At 47.8% G+C, this 14,664-nt stretch overlaps 1 protein-coding gene across 2 annotated transcripts; it reads left to right on the forward strand.

Moving 5' to 3' along the window:
• Positions 1 to 83: 83 nt before the first annotated feature.
• LOC129361030 (RCC1 and BTB domain-containing protein 1-like) lies at positions 84 to 14,040 on the forward strand. 2 transcript variants are annotated; one of them, XM_055031636.1, is made up of 12 exons: positions 84 to 266; positions 2,021 to 2,185; positions 2,683 to 2,833; positions 2,913 to 3,079; positions 3,643 to 3,801; positions 3,881 to 3,988; positions 5,054 to 5,196; positions 5,280 to 5,470; positions 5,894 to 6,020; positions 6,101 to 6,252; positions 6,364 to 6,494; positions 12,989 to 14,040. In XM_055031636.1, exons 2-12 carry the CDS (start codon positions 2,060 to 2,062, stop codon positions 13,127 to 13,129), a joined length of 1,596 nt encoding a protein of 531 aa, XP_054887611.1. In that variant the 5' UTR covers positions 84 to 266; positions 2,021 to 2,059; the 3' UTR covers positions 13,130 to 14,040. The 2 variants fall into 2 exon arrangements, with proteins under 2 accessions (XP_054887611.1, XP_054887610.1); XM_055031635.1 differs by lacking the exon at positions 84 to 266 and adding an exon at positions 995 to 1,088.
• Positions 14,041 to 14,664: the final 624 nt, after the last annotated feature.

A 14,664-nucleotide genomic window follows, 5' to 3' on the forward strand; every position in this document is an offset into this window, starting at 1 on the left:
ATTTCGGTGTTCTTTCTGGACAACCACATGTAAAACTCTCGAGCGAGTTCTCGCGCGCGCCGCTGTTCTTACTTCCGGGAAGCCAAACTCCATTGCTTTGGTCTCGTGGTCACGTGACGTGCTCCTCTCACGCCACTTCCCCAAACAAACGCCAGTTGGAGCCGTTGTTTTTGTTTCTGTTCCAGCAGAGAAAGTAAAACCTTTCCGCGCGCCATGCCGAAGCTGTCGGACGGAACATCTTCCGCTTAGAAAGACTCATTAAGCAGGTGAGCGAATTATGTCTTTTCTTTGCGCTCAACGTTCCTCCTGCTGTTCGCCCCCCCCTCTTCTTTTCAGAGCCGTTTGCTCTTCACGAGCACACGCGCAGGTCACAGCCTGAGTCCAGTTTTCACCATTTACACAACAGAGCGATGATGTCTGCACCGCCAACTCATATTTAGTCCACACAGTTCACACAAAACCCCGTTGTCTGCCGAGCATTATCATTTGTTTCATAAACAAATGTTTTAGCAAAAGCTGTGGCGGAAGGAGGAGGAGGTGGTGGGGGGAATTAAAGGTACACGCTAGACCTTTCTGTAAGGTGCTTTAAATCCTCTGCCAGACCCCCAAAATACTTAAAAGATATAGTTTCCATTGTAGAGCACCATATTATGGTCACCACTTAATTTTGACAGTGGGTTTATTGTTCAATAGAGATGCATTAATCCATTGGTCATTGATTAAAATGATTTTTTTTCTTAACAGAAACAATTTTAATTCAATTATCTGTTAATTAAATATGTCAACATATAAAATGTTTATGTAATTAATATCCTTACTTTGCTCTGTTTTATTCAGTTGTGTAAATAACCCCATGTTAAGCTCCTTATTTGTTGTGTTCCTTTTTAGCGCTTATGGCCTTTATTTTGTTAAGTGACTTCCGGTTTTTGATTTTAATGCTTTTATTTTGATGAGAGAACTTCCGCTGTTTACGTTGCGCAGCGGGAGCTTGGCAACGGAAATAACAGGAGATAAGTTGCAACTGTGGAAGTCATACATTGTATACGGCACACAGCAGTGTGATAGATGTATCTTATTAGCGCCACAAGGTACGTTTATTTTACGAACAGGATACTTCTAATATTGATCCATTGGAATTGTGTTTTTTTTGTGGTTTATTGTAATCAAATACGGTGTAGTTTTTGAATCGGTTGATGTTAGTGGTGAACGTTGTTTTCAGTTTTCAAACATTACGATTGTAAGAGCGTGTTTTGTATCTTCCACTGTCTTTTTGTGTTTGTGCAACAGCTCTTAATAGAGCTTTTATATATTGACAGCAAGCAAAAAAGATACAGGTAAAGTCTCACATTCATGATCTAAATAAAGTAAAAAAATAATTAAAAAATATATATATATTTGCATACAATTTTAATTTCATGCACACAATCGACATAATTTACAGATTAATGGTTGACGCATCTTATGAAAATTAATTTGTGCAAATTAGCTTAATGGTACATTAAACTGCTATTATGAAGATGTTTTGTTGCACATTTTATCTATTAATGTTTTCATATCTTCTATTTATTTTTTAATGAATTGAACACTGAAATTTGAAGATAATAAATTTGTCTAATTACTAAAGGGATATACTACGATCCTTCCAGGTCTAAAAAAAAAACTCTGCTTTTATATTAGGCCCAGCTTTTTTCCCCTTCTTGTCATTTAAATGAGTTTGGAGCCAAAACATTCTTGTTAAAGATTAAAAGTTAAAGCAGGAGGATTTTTACTCTGTTAAATCATTGCCTTACCTCTGAGTTATTATGAAACATTGTGACACGGCCTATATCTAATCTCTATCGTTTGTGTGTGTGTGTGTGTGTGTGTGTGTGTGTGTGTGTGGCTTTAATTCATATTAGATCAGAATGTGAAAACTGATCCAGATTCCTGAATATTTTTGTCATTGTCTAAGTGTGTTGACAAAGGGGAAAATTATTTCTGATGATGTCTAAGTGAATGCACCCTTATCCACTCAAAACAGTGACAGCAGCTGGGGCGTACTAGCCAATGCGAGCACATCATGGTGGATGTAACCAAATGGCCCATTTTCAGCCTTATGTCCCCAGAAGAGCTCTCATCAATAAGGAAGGCCTGTGTGTTTGGCTCGTCTGCTAATGAGGCCATCTACATCACCAATGACGACGAGGTGAGAGGTCACTAGGAACACATTTTTCTGGTATGGAGTTCATTACCCAAGGGGTGATGTTTTGTTTTAGGACGTTATCTAGAACATGACTTTTCATAACTGCTGATCTTATTTTAGTTTTAAATCTTGAAGTGATTTTAAAATAGCACTATGAGTTGGGTCATTGATTAAAAAAATAAATAATAAAAAAGCAATGGAATAGCTTCAGGATCTTGTTTTGTTTCATGTTTAGTCTTCAAGAACTGAGAATGTTTTCAAAAATGCCCTGAAAAATAGTGAAATTCAAGCCTGGAAATGTTTGTTTTGCCAAGAGGACATTAGCCTTGATTCAAAGGAAACTAAGTTTCTTTGAATTCAAAGGAAACTAAGTTTCTTTGAATCAAGGCTAATAATGCCCCTGTTTAGAGCGGTGTTAGATTCATAATAACTCTGTCAGTTTAAGCCTCGTAATAGCTTGTCCCTACTCTTTCTCCTGTGCCGTGTCCCTGCATGCCCAGGTCTTTGTGTTTGGGCTGAACTGCAGCAACTGCTTGGGGACGGGGGACAGCCAGAGCACCATCGTTCCCAAGAAACTGGACTTCCTGAGCGGCAGGAAGGTGGTGAGCCTGAGCTATGGCAGCGGGCCCCACATCCTGCTGGCTACAGACGGTAGCGTCACAAAACTTGTCCCCAATTTTACCTCAAACAAAAAGCCTGCAGTGGATCGACAAGTGCTTGTGCGTTGCAGACGGAGAGCTCTTTGCATGGGGACATAACGGCTACAGCCAGCTTGGAAACGGGACGACTAATCAGGGAGTCGCTCCGGTGGCCGTATCCACCAACCTGATCAACAAGAAGGTCATAGAGGTGGCTTGTGGCTCCCACCACTCCATGGCTCTGACTAACTCAGGAGAAGTGAGTTTCCTGGGATGAATTCAACACATGTTTTCATAAACAGAGGTCTTTGCATGTAGCCAGAGTTTCTGCAGAAAGCAGATTTGCTTTTGCTTGGAGTGTTGAGCAGCAACTAAAGTCCATTCACAGATAATCCACTGTGAGCTGACGTTTGGAAAACAAGCTCAGGACAAAGGAGCCTATTGTGCTTCAAGCTAATTTACAGTAGAAGCTGCAATTTGGCGTAAAAGCAGAAATTTTCACACTTTGTGCTTTAAACAGCATGTAGAGGATGTATTGTATGTGAATGGAAATGGTTATGGGAATGTACTGCCGAGCTGACACTTTACTTTTATATATTTTTTTTCTGTTTTAATGTATTTATTCATGGTTACTCTTCTTTTGGATTGGCTTTTTATTGTTGCATTGCAATTTTGCCCCTATTTCCAAGATGAATTCCTCCTATGGCAGACTAATAACATTATCTTATCTTACAGATTTCAGTATATTTAAGTGGGATTTCATGTGACAAAGCGATTTGTCATCACACTTTTAGTTGACGATGTGGCCGCCTTCTCCTCCAGGTGTACGCGTGGGGCTACAACAACTGCGGCCAGGTGGGCTCTGGCTCCACGGCGAACCAGCCCACGCCTCGCAGGGTTTCCAGCTGCCTGCAGAACAAGCTGGCCATCAGCATCGTTTGTGGTCAGACCTCGTCTCTGGCCTTGGTGGACAACGGAGAGGTGACCGTTTGGGTTTTTATAGGCAGAGCCGGTGCTGGGTGCCACCCTGCTGTGACACATGCCTTTCATTTGACTGCAGGTGTACGGGTGGGGCTACAACGGGAACGGGCAACTCGGGCTCGGGAATAACGGGAACCAGCTGTCTCCCTGTCGACTCATAGGTCTGCAAGGTGTGTGTGTGCAACAGGTGAGAGAAAATGCTGAGTCAAATATAAACTACCTCGAAAAATATTCGCTTCCTTTGACTGTATTTTTATTTTTTTTCACGTTTTCTCACACATAAACCATCCAATTTGATGTGACGGACCAACATAAACTATTTAGAAGGAAAATAATGCCTGGTTTCAAAAATATTTTATCAGTAAAAATCTGAAAAGTGTGGCATGCATTTATAATTGCCCCTCCCAAGTCAATATAATCTGTTGGATTTAATCGTTTTTACAAAAAGTCTCATCCTCACGTGTATTGCATCAAGAGCATTTGTGAACATGAGTCTTAAAAACTTAAAGCACATTCCCAATTACATATAGATCTGGACTTTGACTGGGCCATTCTAATGCATAAATGTCCTTTGACCTAAACCTATCCACTGAGGTCTCGTAGAACTTCTTAATTTCTAATCCTGTTTTCTTCCAGGATGTTTCTGTTTAGCTCCATCTGTCTTCTAATCATCATATGAATAAATGGCACTGTGAATATGATTTATAAAAAAGTAATGTTTGACTTTTGTAATAATTGAGATTTTAATTTGCACCTTCATGGCAGCTCTGGACTGAGGAATGATTGAGAAGTGATTTGTGTAATTATAAAAAATTCCCATTCCAAATCCCAATATGTACCAGTCCAACAAGAGCCAAAATAAATGAAGGATGAAGGAAACAGAGGCAGAAGGGTGACCACAGGTGGATGGAGGCTTTAGTGGTTTATTTGTGAACATGTTTATTTGTCTGAACAATAATACAAAAATGATACTTAAATTTTGTCTAAAAAAAAGCAAAAATCTTCCTTTTACTTTTAACACAACCATGATGTAAGTACTTAAAACACAAAATGAAGAGATGCACTGGACATCAGTACAAATAAAAGAATATAATTGTTTAGTTTTTTAATAATAAAGGGCAAAAACCAACTAATGAAAGTAATCTACAGCTGACTCACTTGTCATACGCAGACAATGAACATATTCTCTGTTCTGTTGGATGTGGTTACAAATTCAGGGCTCGGTTTGTTGCTGAAGTTCTTTTCTGCCCAGATCGTCTGTGGCTACGCCCACTCCCTGGCGCTGACAGACGAGGGTCTGCTCTACGCGTGGGGTGCAAACACATATGGACAGCTGGGCACAGGCAACAAGAGCAACCAGCTGAGCCCGCTTCAGATCCTGACGGAGAAGGAGAGGTGACGGAGTCTTCTCCGCGCTCTCAAACTCTTGACTCCCGCAGCCGCCGCGCCGTCTGACTGCCCCGTCCGTTTCCTTACAGGGTCGTGGAGGTCGCCGCCTGCCACTCCACCCACACGTCGGCCGCCAAGACCCAGAGCGGGCACGTGTACATGTGGGGCCAGTGCCGCGGCCAGTCCATCGTACTGCCTCACCTCACACACTTCTCTTGCACGGATGACGTCTTTGCGTGCTTCGCCACGCCCTCCGTAATGTGGCGGACTCTCTCCATGGGTGAGATGAGAAACTTGGGGTTAGCAGTCGAAGAACCAAGTCAAGTGAAATTTTATTTGTAGAGCACATTTCAGCAATCGCATGTATTTTCGTCTATGATCTCCACCTTTCCTCCCTGCATTCCTACTGATCAAAGCCAGTTACAGTTATTACATCTGATTTAACTTGTTGAGACACGTCACACTTTATTGATAGCTTTCCCAGCTGGACCCTGAAGTGTTTTGGTTTGTCTCAATTCCCTATTTCCTGAAATAAACACATTTCAACTGTTCAAACACGCAACACCATGTTTGAACACCATAAATATGGTGCAGAGTTAATGCATAAACCCAAGAAGAAGCAAAAAAGAGTGAGAAAACAAAAAAACAACCTCTTTTTCTTGGTGTGTGTAAACTTCTGGTTGTGGTGCTTCTCTCTCATCAGAGCACGATGACTTCCTGACTGTGGCTCAGGCTCTTAAGAAGGAGTTCGATAACCCAGAGACCGCTGACCTTAAGTTCTGCGTTGATGGCAAATACATCTACGTCCACAAAGCGGTCCTCAAAATTAGGTCAGAAACTCTCCGCCTCGGCGTTCAATCTCTGCCTAAATCCTTCACACGTGCAGCCGTCCTCCGTCTCTGCCGTCCAGGTGCGAACACTTCCGATCGATGTTCCAGTCCCACTGGAACGAGGACATGAAGGAGGTGATTGAGATAGACCAGTTCTCCTACGCCGTCTATCGCGCCTTCCTCCAGTTCCTCTACACAGACAACGTGGAGCTCTCTCCTGAAGACGCCATCGGTCAGACACACACACACACACACGCACGCACACACATCCAGCACACAGCCTGATTTTGGCTTGTGTTTGTCATGTCATCCCAATCGCTGATCCAGTCTGCGTCTCCCTCAGGACTGCTGGATCTGGCCACATCTTACTGCGAGAACCGACTCAAACGACTGTGTCAGCACATCATCAAGAGGGGGATCACAGTGGAGAACGCCTTCTCTCTGCTGTCTGCCGCTGTGCGCTACGATGCCGAGGTCGGTCTTCAAAACACGTTCATTCATTCTTTACCAAGCCTCACATAGCAAACAGTTGATTAGTGTGAAAGTGGGCATGAGTTGAAAATAACATGCAAAATCCTGGTCGTTCACAGCCTTGTGAAGTTAGCGGTTTGTTGTTTCATGTTTTGCGTCCTTCCTGCCTGGTTTCTTTCTAATCTGGTGCCATACATCCTTTCTATATTTCTTTTGTCCTTCTCTCTCTCTGTCCTTCTTTCTTTGAGATTGAAACATTTCTCGGATTTTCCTACTGACATTAACTGTTAATGAAATAAATAAGTCTTACCTAACCAGGTGAAACGCCGAGTCGATCAAGAACGAATCAAAATGCATTTTGATAATTGTTTTATTAAGAAGTTAAGCAAAGAATATAAGCAATAAATTTCCCTGGCTACTCCAGGGACGTGAAGAAAAGATGAAAGTACATCACTTCTAGTATCTACCAGCCTTCTTACGAAGAGTGGAGAAAAAAAGGAGTTCTATTTCATCCCTACTGACCGCCAGAGGGCGGTGCTGAAAGCACTGAATGTTCCCTTCGCGCATGCGCCGTTCGAGTAATAATGCCAAAAGAGTCACACCTGTGACATATCGGATGATCAATCAGAGGCTATATAGCATGACGTCATCCGATGCTCTGTTCCTCTTTTCTTCTCGCGTGCGGTTCGCTTTGCATGGCATCGGCCTTTTGGATCTTTTCGCCGTCGTTGGAAGCCCGATTGCCTGTTGGCCGGAGTAGCGGTGTGTCGCCCTCCTAGGGCTGCGACGGATCTTCGATTCACGGTACTGTTTGTTGGAGCTACGCTAACGGTGTTAGCCTTTCTCAGTTTGCCGTTTGGCTTTAATTGGTGACGGTTGCGTCTCGCCCCCTCTCCCAATTTTAGCCGAACCTTTCGGCCGGTTTGTTTTTTGCTTTGATTGTGACGGGTGCCCTTTTTGCCCCCTCTCCCGAGTTTTTGGATTTTGGTCCGCGGCGGCGTTCACGCCCCCTCGCCCATTCTTGGTCTGTGTTATTATTAAAACTCTCTCTGTGACTGGTGACGGTAGCGTCTCGCTCCCTCTCCCAGTTTCAGCCGATCTTGTGTTTGTAGTTTTTGTGTGGGATTCACCTGACTTCGTTTGCTGCTTTGATTGGTGACGGCTGCGTTTTCGCCCCCTCTCCCGATCTTAGCAAGCCTCCTGTTCTGGATTGGGCTGCGTGTTGCCCCTCCGGGTTTGGTTGGTGACGGCTGCGTTTTCGCCCCCTCTCCCGATTTGATTTTTTCCTTGCCCTTTGTTCTGGGCATAGCTGACGGTGTCAGCCCCTTTGTTGCTCTTTTCTTGTGATTGGTGACGGTTGCGTTCTCCGCCCCCTCTCCCAATCGTGGTCGGTCTGTCTGCCTGTGGTGGGACAGCGGCGCTATGGATAGCTCCCACTGTTGTGCGGATTGCGGGGCTGTGCTTCAGGCGGATGATGGGCACGACCGGTGCCCTGCCTGCCTCGGGCATGATCACCTGGCTGAGGCCCTGTCGGGCGATCCCTGCATGAACTGCAGCTACATGCCCCATGCTGTGAAGGTTGCTCGTCTGGCCCAGTTACGCCCAGAGCGTGACGGTGACCTTCCACCTTCTGGGCAGGTTGCCACGGCTAGGCGCTCTAAGCGCAGGACCGAGGCTGCAGCCTCCGTAGCTCCTCCTAAGAAGAGGCGAGCTAAGTCTGACCAGAGTCTTTCCACGATGGTTGAGCGTTTGTCTGCGGAATTGGCAGAGATGAAGTCCCTTCTTCAGGCACCTCAGAAGGTGGATGTTTCCATGGATGGGTTCTCTTCCCCGCCTATGCCGGAGTTGGCCGTGGAGGAGGATGTACTGTCTTTGGCTGCCTCTGCCTCTCACTTTCGGCATGAGGAGGAAGAAGCACAGTCATCCCGCGCTTCGGAGACCGGCTCACGCTCTTCGTCTCAGAGTGCGGCTAGTGGCTCTGGTGGCAGTTCCATGCAGGACGTCATGCGTATGGCCTTGGGGCAGTTGCAGCTGGATGTCCCGCAGATGACGGAGTCCCTCCTGGCAGTGCTTTTTTCAGGCGCGGACGTGCCCCTACCCCCTTTTCTGTCCCTCCATCGGAGGAGTACCTCAGGGAGTTGCATGCTTGTTGGCGGGACCCTAGGGCCTTTTCACGTCTCTCCGCCGATGGTCGGGTGTTGGCAGCTATGCACGAGTCGGTTACGGCAGGCTTGGATCGCATGCCGGCAGTCGAACCTGCTGTTGCCTCGCTCATCGTGTCCCCTGACGAGGCCCTGCGTGATGATGTTCGGTGCCCGCGGGCTCAATGTCGTATTACGGATGGCTTCCTCTGTAAAGCATATAATGCCGGAGCGCGTGCTGGCCGCCTTGGCAATTCCTTGGCGCACCTCATGTTTGCCCTTTCTGGGTCCCTTCAGGATGCCAGTGGGGCTGATGCAGCTGTTGGCTTTAGCGATGCGGCGCTTCAGGCCTTTGCGTTGATGACCAGGGAGCTTGGGCGTGTGATGTCTTTTCTAGTCCAGGCTCGTCGACAGGTCAGGCTGGCTCAGTCCACGTTGACTGAACCATGCCGTAGGACCCTCCGTGATGTTCCCGTGGTGCCAGGGGAGTTATTCGGTTCTGCTGCCTTGGATGCACTGCAACGTTCTGTTCAGGCGCGGCAGACTAGGCAGCAGCTTTCAGGCCTCAGCAGGGGGATGCCCCCTCCATGGTCCGAGGCGCCCGTCGGCTGGCCCCAGCGTTCGGCCGCCACCTCAGGGTTGTGATCGGCCTGGTGGATTTCGGCCTCATGCGGTGCAGCAGAGGTCCAGGAGGGATTTTCGTGGGCCGGTCCGTCAACCAGCCAGGCACTCCCGGGCCGCAGACTTTGGCCGCCCCACCCACAGAGCCCCTAGGGGCCTTGGGGAGAGAAAGTGACTCCACCGGGCCGCCGTCGGACGTTTTTCTCATCGGCAGCTCAGTTACTGGGCTGCTCTTGCTGTGGATCCGTGGGTGGTTGCCACTCTGACCCATGGATACCGGCTACAGTTCCGACGGCGGCCTCACATCTCACGCCGGGTCAGGGAGACCGTCATCACCGACCCGGTGAAAGCTCAGGCCTTGGACCAGGAGCTTTCCGCCCTCCTGGCCAAGGGTGCACTCGAGGCGGTGGATCCTCTGCGGCAACCCAGAGGCTACTATTCGACCTACTTCCTCGTGCCGAAAAAGACTGGTGGATTTCGTCCCATTTTGGACCTCAGGGGTCTCAATCAGTGTTTAAAGGTCCTGCCGTTCCACATGCTCACGACGGCAGAGGTTCTTCGCGCCGTGACGAAGGGGGACTGGTTTACCTCAATCGACCTTACGGACGCTTACTTTCATGTACCTGTTGCGGCAGATCATCGTCGTTTTCTGAGGTTTGCCTATCGGGGTCGCCACTGGCAGTTCCGTGTGCTCCCGTTCGGCCTCTCCCTTTCCCCGAGGGTGTTCACTCGATGCGTGAAGGCAGCCCTCTCTCCTCTGCAGGCCCGTGGCATGAAGGTTATGCCATACCTCGACGATTGGCTTCTCTGCGCCCCGTCTCGAGAGCAGGCTTCTCACGATACGAGTCGCCTGCTCGCTCATGTGTCCCGGTTGGGCCTCCGGGTGAACTTGGAGAAGAGCTGTCTGATTCCATCGCAGACAACCACTTTCTTGGAGTGCGTTTGGATTCTCCCTCCATGATGGCCTACCGTCTGTCCAGAGGGTGGACAACATTCTCCAGCTGGTGAGTCGATTCAGGCTGGGCAGGGCCCTTCCTTACGTTGCCTTCTTGCAGCTGCTGGGCAAACTGACATCGGTTACTCGTGTTGTGTCCTTGGGTCTGCTCTCGCTGCGCCCTTTGCAGAGGTGGGTCAACAGCTGGAACCTGGATCCCAGGCTTCACAGGCGCAGGCTCGTGGTGACATGGCTGTGTCTTCGCGCCCTGAGTCCATGGCGAGACAGGACCTATTTGTCCAGGGGTGTGTCCATGGGTATGATTGTGTGTCGCAGAGAGGTGGTCACAACAGATGCCAGCTCTGTGGGATGGGGCGCTGTGTGGCAACACCAGGCGGTTCGGGGCCGCTGGTGTCCGCGGGATCGCTCCAGGCATATAAATGTGTTGGAGCTGCGTGCTGTACATTTGGCTCTCAGGCATTTTTTGCCCCGCCTGGAGGGGAGACATGTCCTGGTTCGGTCGGACAACACCTCTGTTGTCTACCACATCAACCACCAAGGTGGCACCAGGTCAGCGTCGCTTCTGAAGGAGTCCCAGGATCTCCTGGTATGGGCATCGGTTCACCTGTCCACCCTGCAGGCGGTGTACTTACCGGGGTTGTGCAATCAGGTAGCAGACTCCCTTTCCCGACAGGCGTCGGCTCCGGGAGAGTGGTCCCTCCACAGCGACGTGGTCCGCCTGGTCTGGGGCCTTTTCGGTCAGGCGGAGGTCGATCTGTTCGCCACAGAGGCCTCGACTCATTGTCCTCTGTGGTTTTCCCTTACAGGGGCCGCCGGTGCCCTGGGCCAGGATGCCTTGGCCCATCCTTGGCCCAGGGTCCTCCTATATGCCTTCCCACCCTTTCCCTGATTTGGCCGACTCTTCGGAGGGTGCTCGAGGAGGGCCACAGGATGTTGCTGGTAGCTCCGTGTTGGCCGGCACGGCCGTGGTTCCCACTTCTACGGAGTCTGTGTCACGGTGTCCCGTGGTCTCCCGCCCAGGAGGGATTTACTGTCTCAGTTGGGGGGTCAGATATGGCATCCCAATCCTCACCGCCTCCGGCTGTGGGTGTGGCCACTGGGAGGCTTGAACTGCAGCTGACTGGGTATTCAGCTCCTGTCAGGCACACTATTTTGAGTGCGAGGACATCCTCCACTCGTCAGCAATATGACAACAGATGGCGTCTGTTTTCCCGGTGGTGTTTTGCCCGTAATGATGATCCGGTCACCTGTGCGGTTCCCACTGTTTTGGAGTTTCTTCAGTCCCTTCTTGATGAGGGCCGCTCCCCTTCGACACTTAAGGTCTATGTGGCAGCTATATCGTCTTGTCATGCTGAGATTGATGGCTGTACAGTGGGGAGCCATAATCTTGTTTCTCTTTTTTTGCATGGTGCTTGTAGGCTGCGCCCTCCACTGGCCGCGAGTACCAGTTTGGGACCTGTCCTTGGTCCTCAGTGCTCTGTGCCACCCTCCATTTGAGCCTCTGGTTCAGGCAGACCTCAAATGGTTGTCATGTAAAACTGCCTTTTTGTTGGCTATTGTCTCAGCTAAGAGGGTCAGTGAGCTACATGCTCTTTCTGTCAGTCCATCGTGCCTGAGGTGGAGTTCGGATGGCTCTGGTGTCACCTTGTGGCCGAACCCGGCGTTTGCCCCAAAGGTGTTTTCTCCTTCTTATTGTAACCAGCCGTTGAAATTGGCGCGTTTCCGGCCCATCTCAGGGGACGCTGGTGATGGTCCTGAGTTGCTGTGCCCAGTGAGGGCACTGGAGGCCTATCTTGCAGCCACTGCTGCCTTACGACGTTCAGACCAGCTGTTCTTGTGCTATGGGGGCCCTCGATTGGGTTGTCCTCTGTCTAAACAGCGTCTCTCCCATTGGATTGTGGATGTCATTTGCCACGCCTACGCTGCGGGGCACCATCCCCGGCCAGTCGGCGTGACGGCGCACTCTACCAGGAGCGTTTCCACCTCCTGGGCCGCCTTGAGAGGAGTTCCACTGGAAGCTATATGTGCTGCTGCGTCGTGGGCTTCTCCGAGCACATTCACTAGGTTTTACAACGTGAATGTGGCATCCTCATCCTCTGGACCAGGTTCTCTTGCAAGGGTCTTCTGGGCCTTCTCAGTGAGGTGCGTGCTCGGATTCCTTGTGACATCGCTGGTATTCGTCATTCAGTGCTTTCAGCACCGCCCTCTGGCGGTCAGTAGGGATGAAATAGAACGAAGGTTACATATGTAACTACGGTTCTATGAATCCCGGATGACCGCCAGAGCTTCTCTGTCACTCAGAATTCTTGCATTTCGCGAGAAGATTCTGTAGGAACAGAGCATCGGATGACGTCATGCTATATAGCCTCTGATTGATCATCCGATATGTCACAGGTGTGACTCTTTTGGCATTATTACTCGAACGGCGCATGCGCGAAGGGAACATTCAGTGCTTTCAGCACCGCCCTCTGGCGGTCATCCGGGATTCATAGAACCGTAGTTACATATGTAACCTTCGTTTCAGTTTACGTCTGGTATTACAGACTGTGACCCTAGACGGTTCAAACCCGGTCCAGGAATACCCTTTATTAAGTGTTTCCAGCAAGCTGCCTCCAACAGGAAGGCTGCTTTATAGATGAAATTGTTTGGCTGCTTGATTGATTGAAATAAAACAAAGTTTTGTCTTAACACCCTAATACCACAGACATTCATTACTCATTTTGGTCATCCTGTTTGACCAAAATAAGCTCTTCTTGTTATCTTTTTCTTTTTCCCTTTAGGACCTGGAAGAGTTCTGCTTCAAGTTCTGCGTGAACCACCTGACCGAGGTGACCCAGACGGCTGCTTTCTGGCAGATTGACGGCAATCTGCTTAAAGACTTTATCTGTCGAGCGAGTCGCTGTGGAGCCTTCAAAAACTAAACCTGGACTGCAGGAAGTGATGGGAAATCATCCAGAGAGACTCCAGATCCAGAGCAGCTTTACTGCAAACCATCAAATCCAGTCTTAGAATGTTTGCACAATGGAAAACTTCCCCTTCTCAGCATGGCGCTGGGTCTGAACATGAGCGAGCGTTATATATAGTTTCACACTGGGAGCAGCAGCTGGTTCCCTGCAGTGCCTTGCTTTTTAATTTACACATATTGTGTTGGGCTGGAGAGAGGAGTGCTGCTGTTTGTATTGTTTTAGCTGAACTTAAAAGACTTTTAAGTATTCATTTAAGTGAATGAATCAGTTCAGTGTTTACTTTCATGCTTTGGAGATTGAGACTCTGTGCTGGTAGTTAATGAGAGGAAATGGCTGAAAACTGATGGTTCATCTGTGTAGGTCAACCCCCTGTTGGAGCTATTAGTGCCTTTTAGTGTTTCTGGTAAAATGATCCAAAGAAACTTGAGTTGGAAAGAGGCCTAAGAATAGTTCTCCAGGTTTAGTGGATTTTATCTATTGATTTTTTTCCATCAAAGTGTTTTTTTTTTTTTTTTTAAGTTTATGTAGTTTCACTCACCAGAATGAGGTCGTGGTCAGTGACATTTATTGGTGGCTTCATATCTGCTGATGCTAGCTTAGGTATTTTTTTTTTTCCTCCGTGAATCTCACTGACAATTAAATTCGACAGTATTATTGTATCTCATTGTTTTCTTTGAGTATTATATTTTTACGGAATTCTTTGCAGGACATTGAAAATCAACAACTATCTCTCTATTGATGCTGAATAAGTGTCAGTAAAATGCTTTGACCTCTGAAAACAGATTAGCAAAAATATTTGTCTGGTTGTTATCTATGAGTATGTTTTACCCCTGGTCATATTAAAGGTAGAGACATTTACCCCCCCACAGATCTTCCTGATGCTGTTCCTTCAGAGAGAATTTGACTGGCTTGTGTTACATTTTTTCTCTCAGATGACATTTTTTCATGGAGTGGTGCCTTTTAAATTTAATGTAACACAAATGTATGTGCTATGAACTGTAGTTTCATCTTTCTAACTTAAGAGGAAACTTTCATGAGCGAGTGAATGAATAAAGGATGGAAGGTCAAAGGAAGGGGGAGGACAGAAGGCAAGTGGTTTAGGAAGTTCTACTGCAAACAGCGGGTCGCTGGTTCAAATCCCTACTCAGTGATTTGTCCACTACATCCCAGGTCAAGATTCTTTCCCCACTTTGCCGGCTGGTGGTGGCCAAAAGGCAGCAGTGGGAGAAAGACTGACTGAACTCTGAAGTTGGATAAAGTCCAATAAAAGCCATTTCCCATATTCTCAAGGACAGAAAGGCAGGACATGCATGAGAACTGGAAGTAAGAAAGGATTTAAGGACAAGAAAAATATCAAAATGAAAGGCAAGTAAGGCTGCAGCACTGATAGGATAGGATGGGAGAAAATAAGTCTGGAAAATACTGAAATAAAATTCCACACTTTTCTGAAACGATAAGATTTTCTTTTTCATATTTGACCAATTTACTAA

The sequence above is a fragment of the Poeciliopsis prolifica genome, unplaced genomic scaffold (assembly GCF_027474105.1).
Source record: "Poeciliopsis prolifica strain line A6 unplaced genomic scaffold, Auburn_PproV2 SCAFFOLD007, whole genome shotgun sequence".
Taxonomy (NCBI): domain Eukaryota; kingdom Metazoa; phylum Chordata; class Actinopteri; order Cyprinodontiformes; family Poeciliidae; genus Poeciliopsis; species Poeciliopsis prolifica.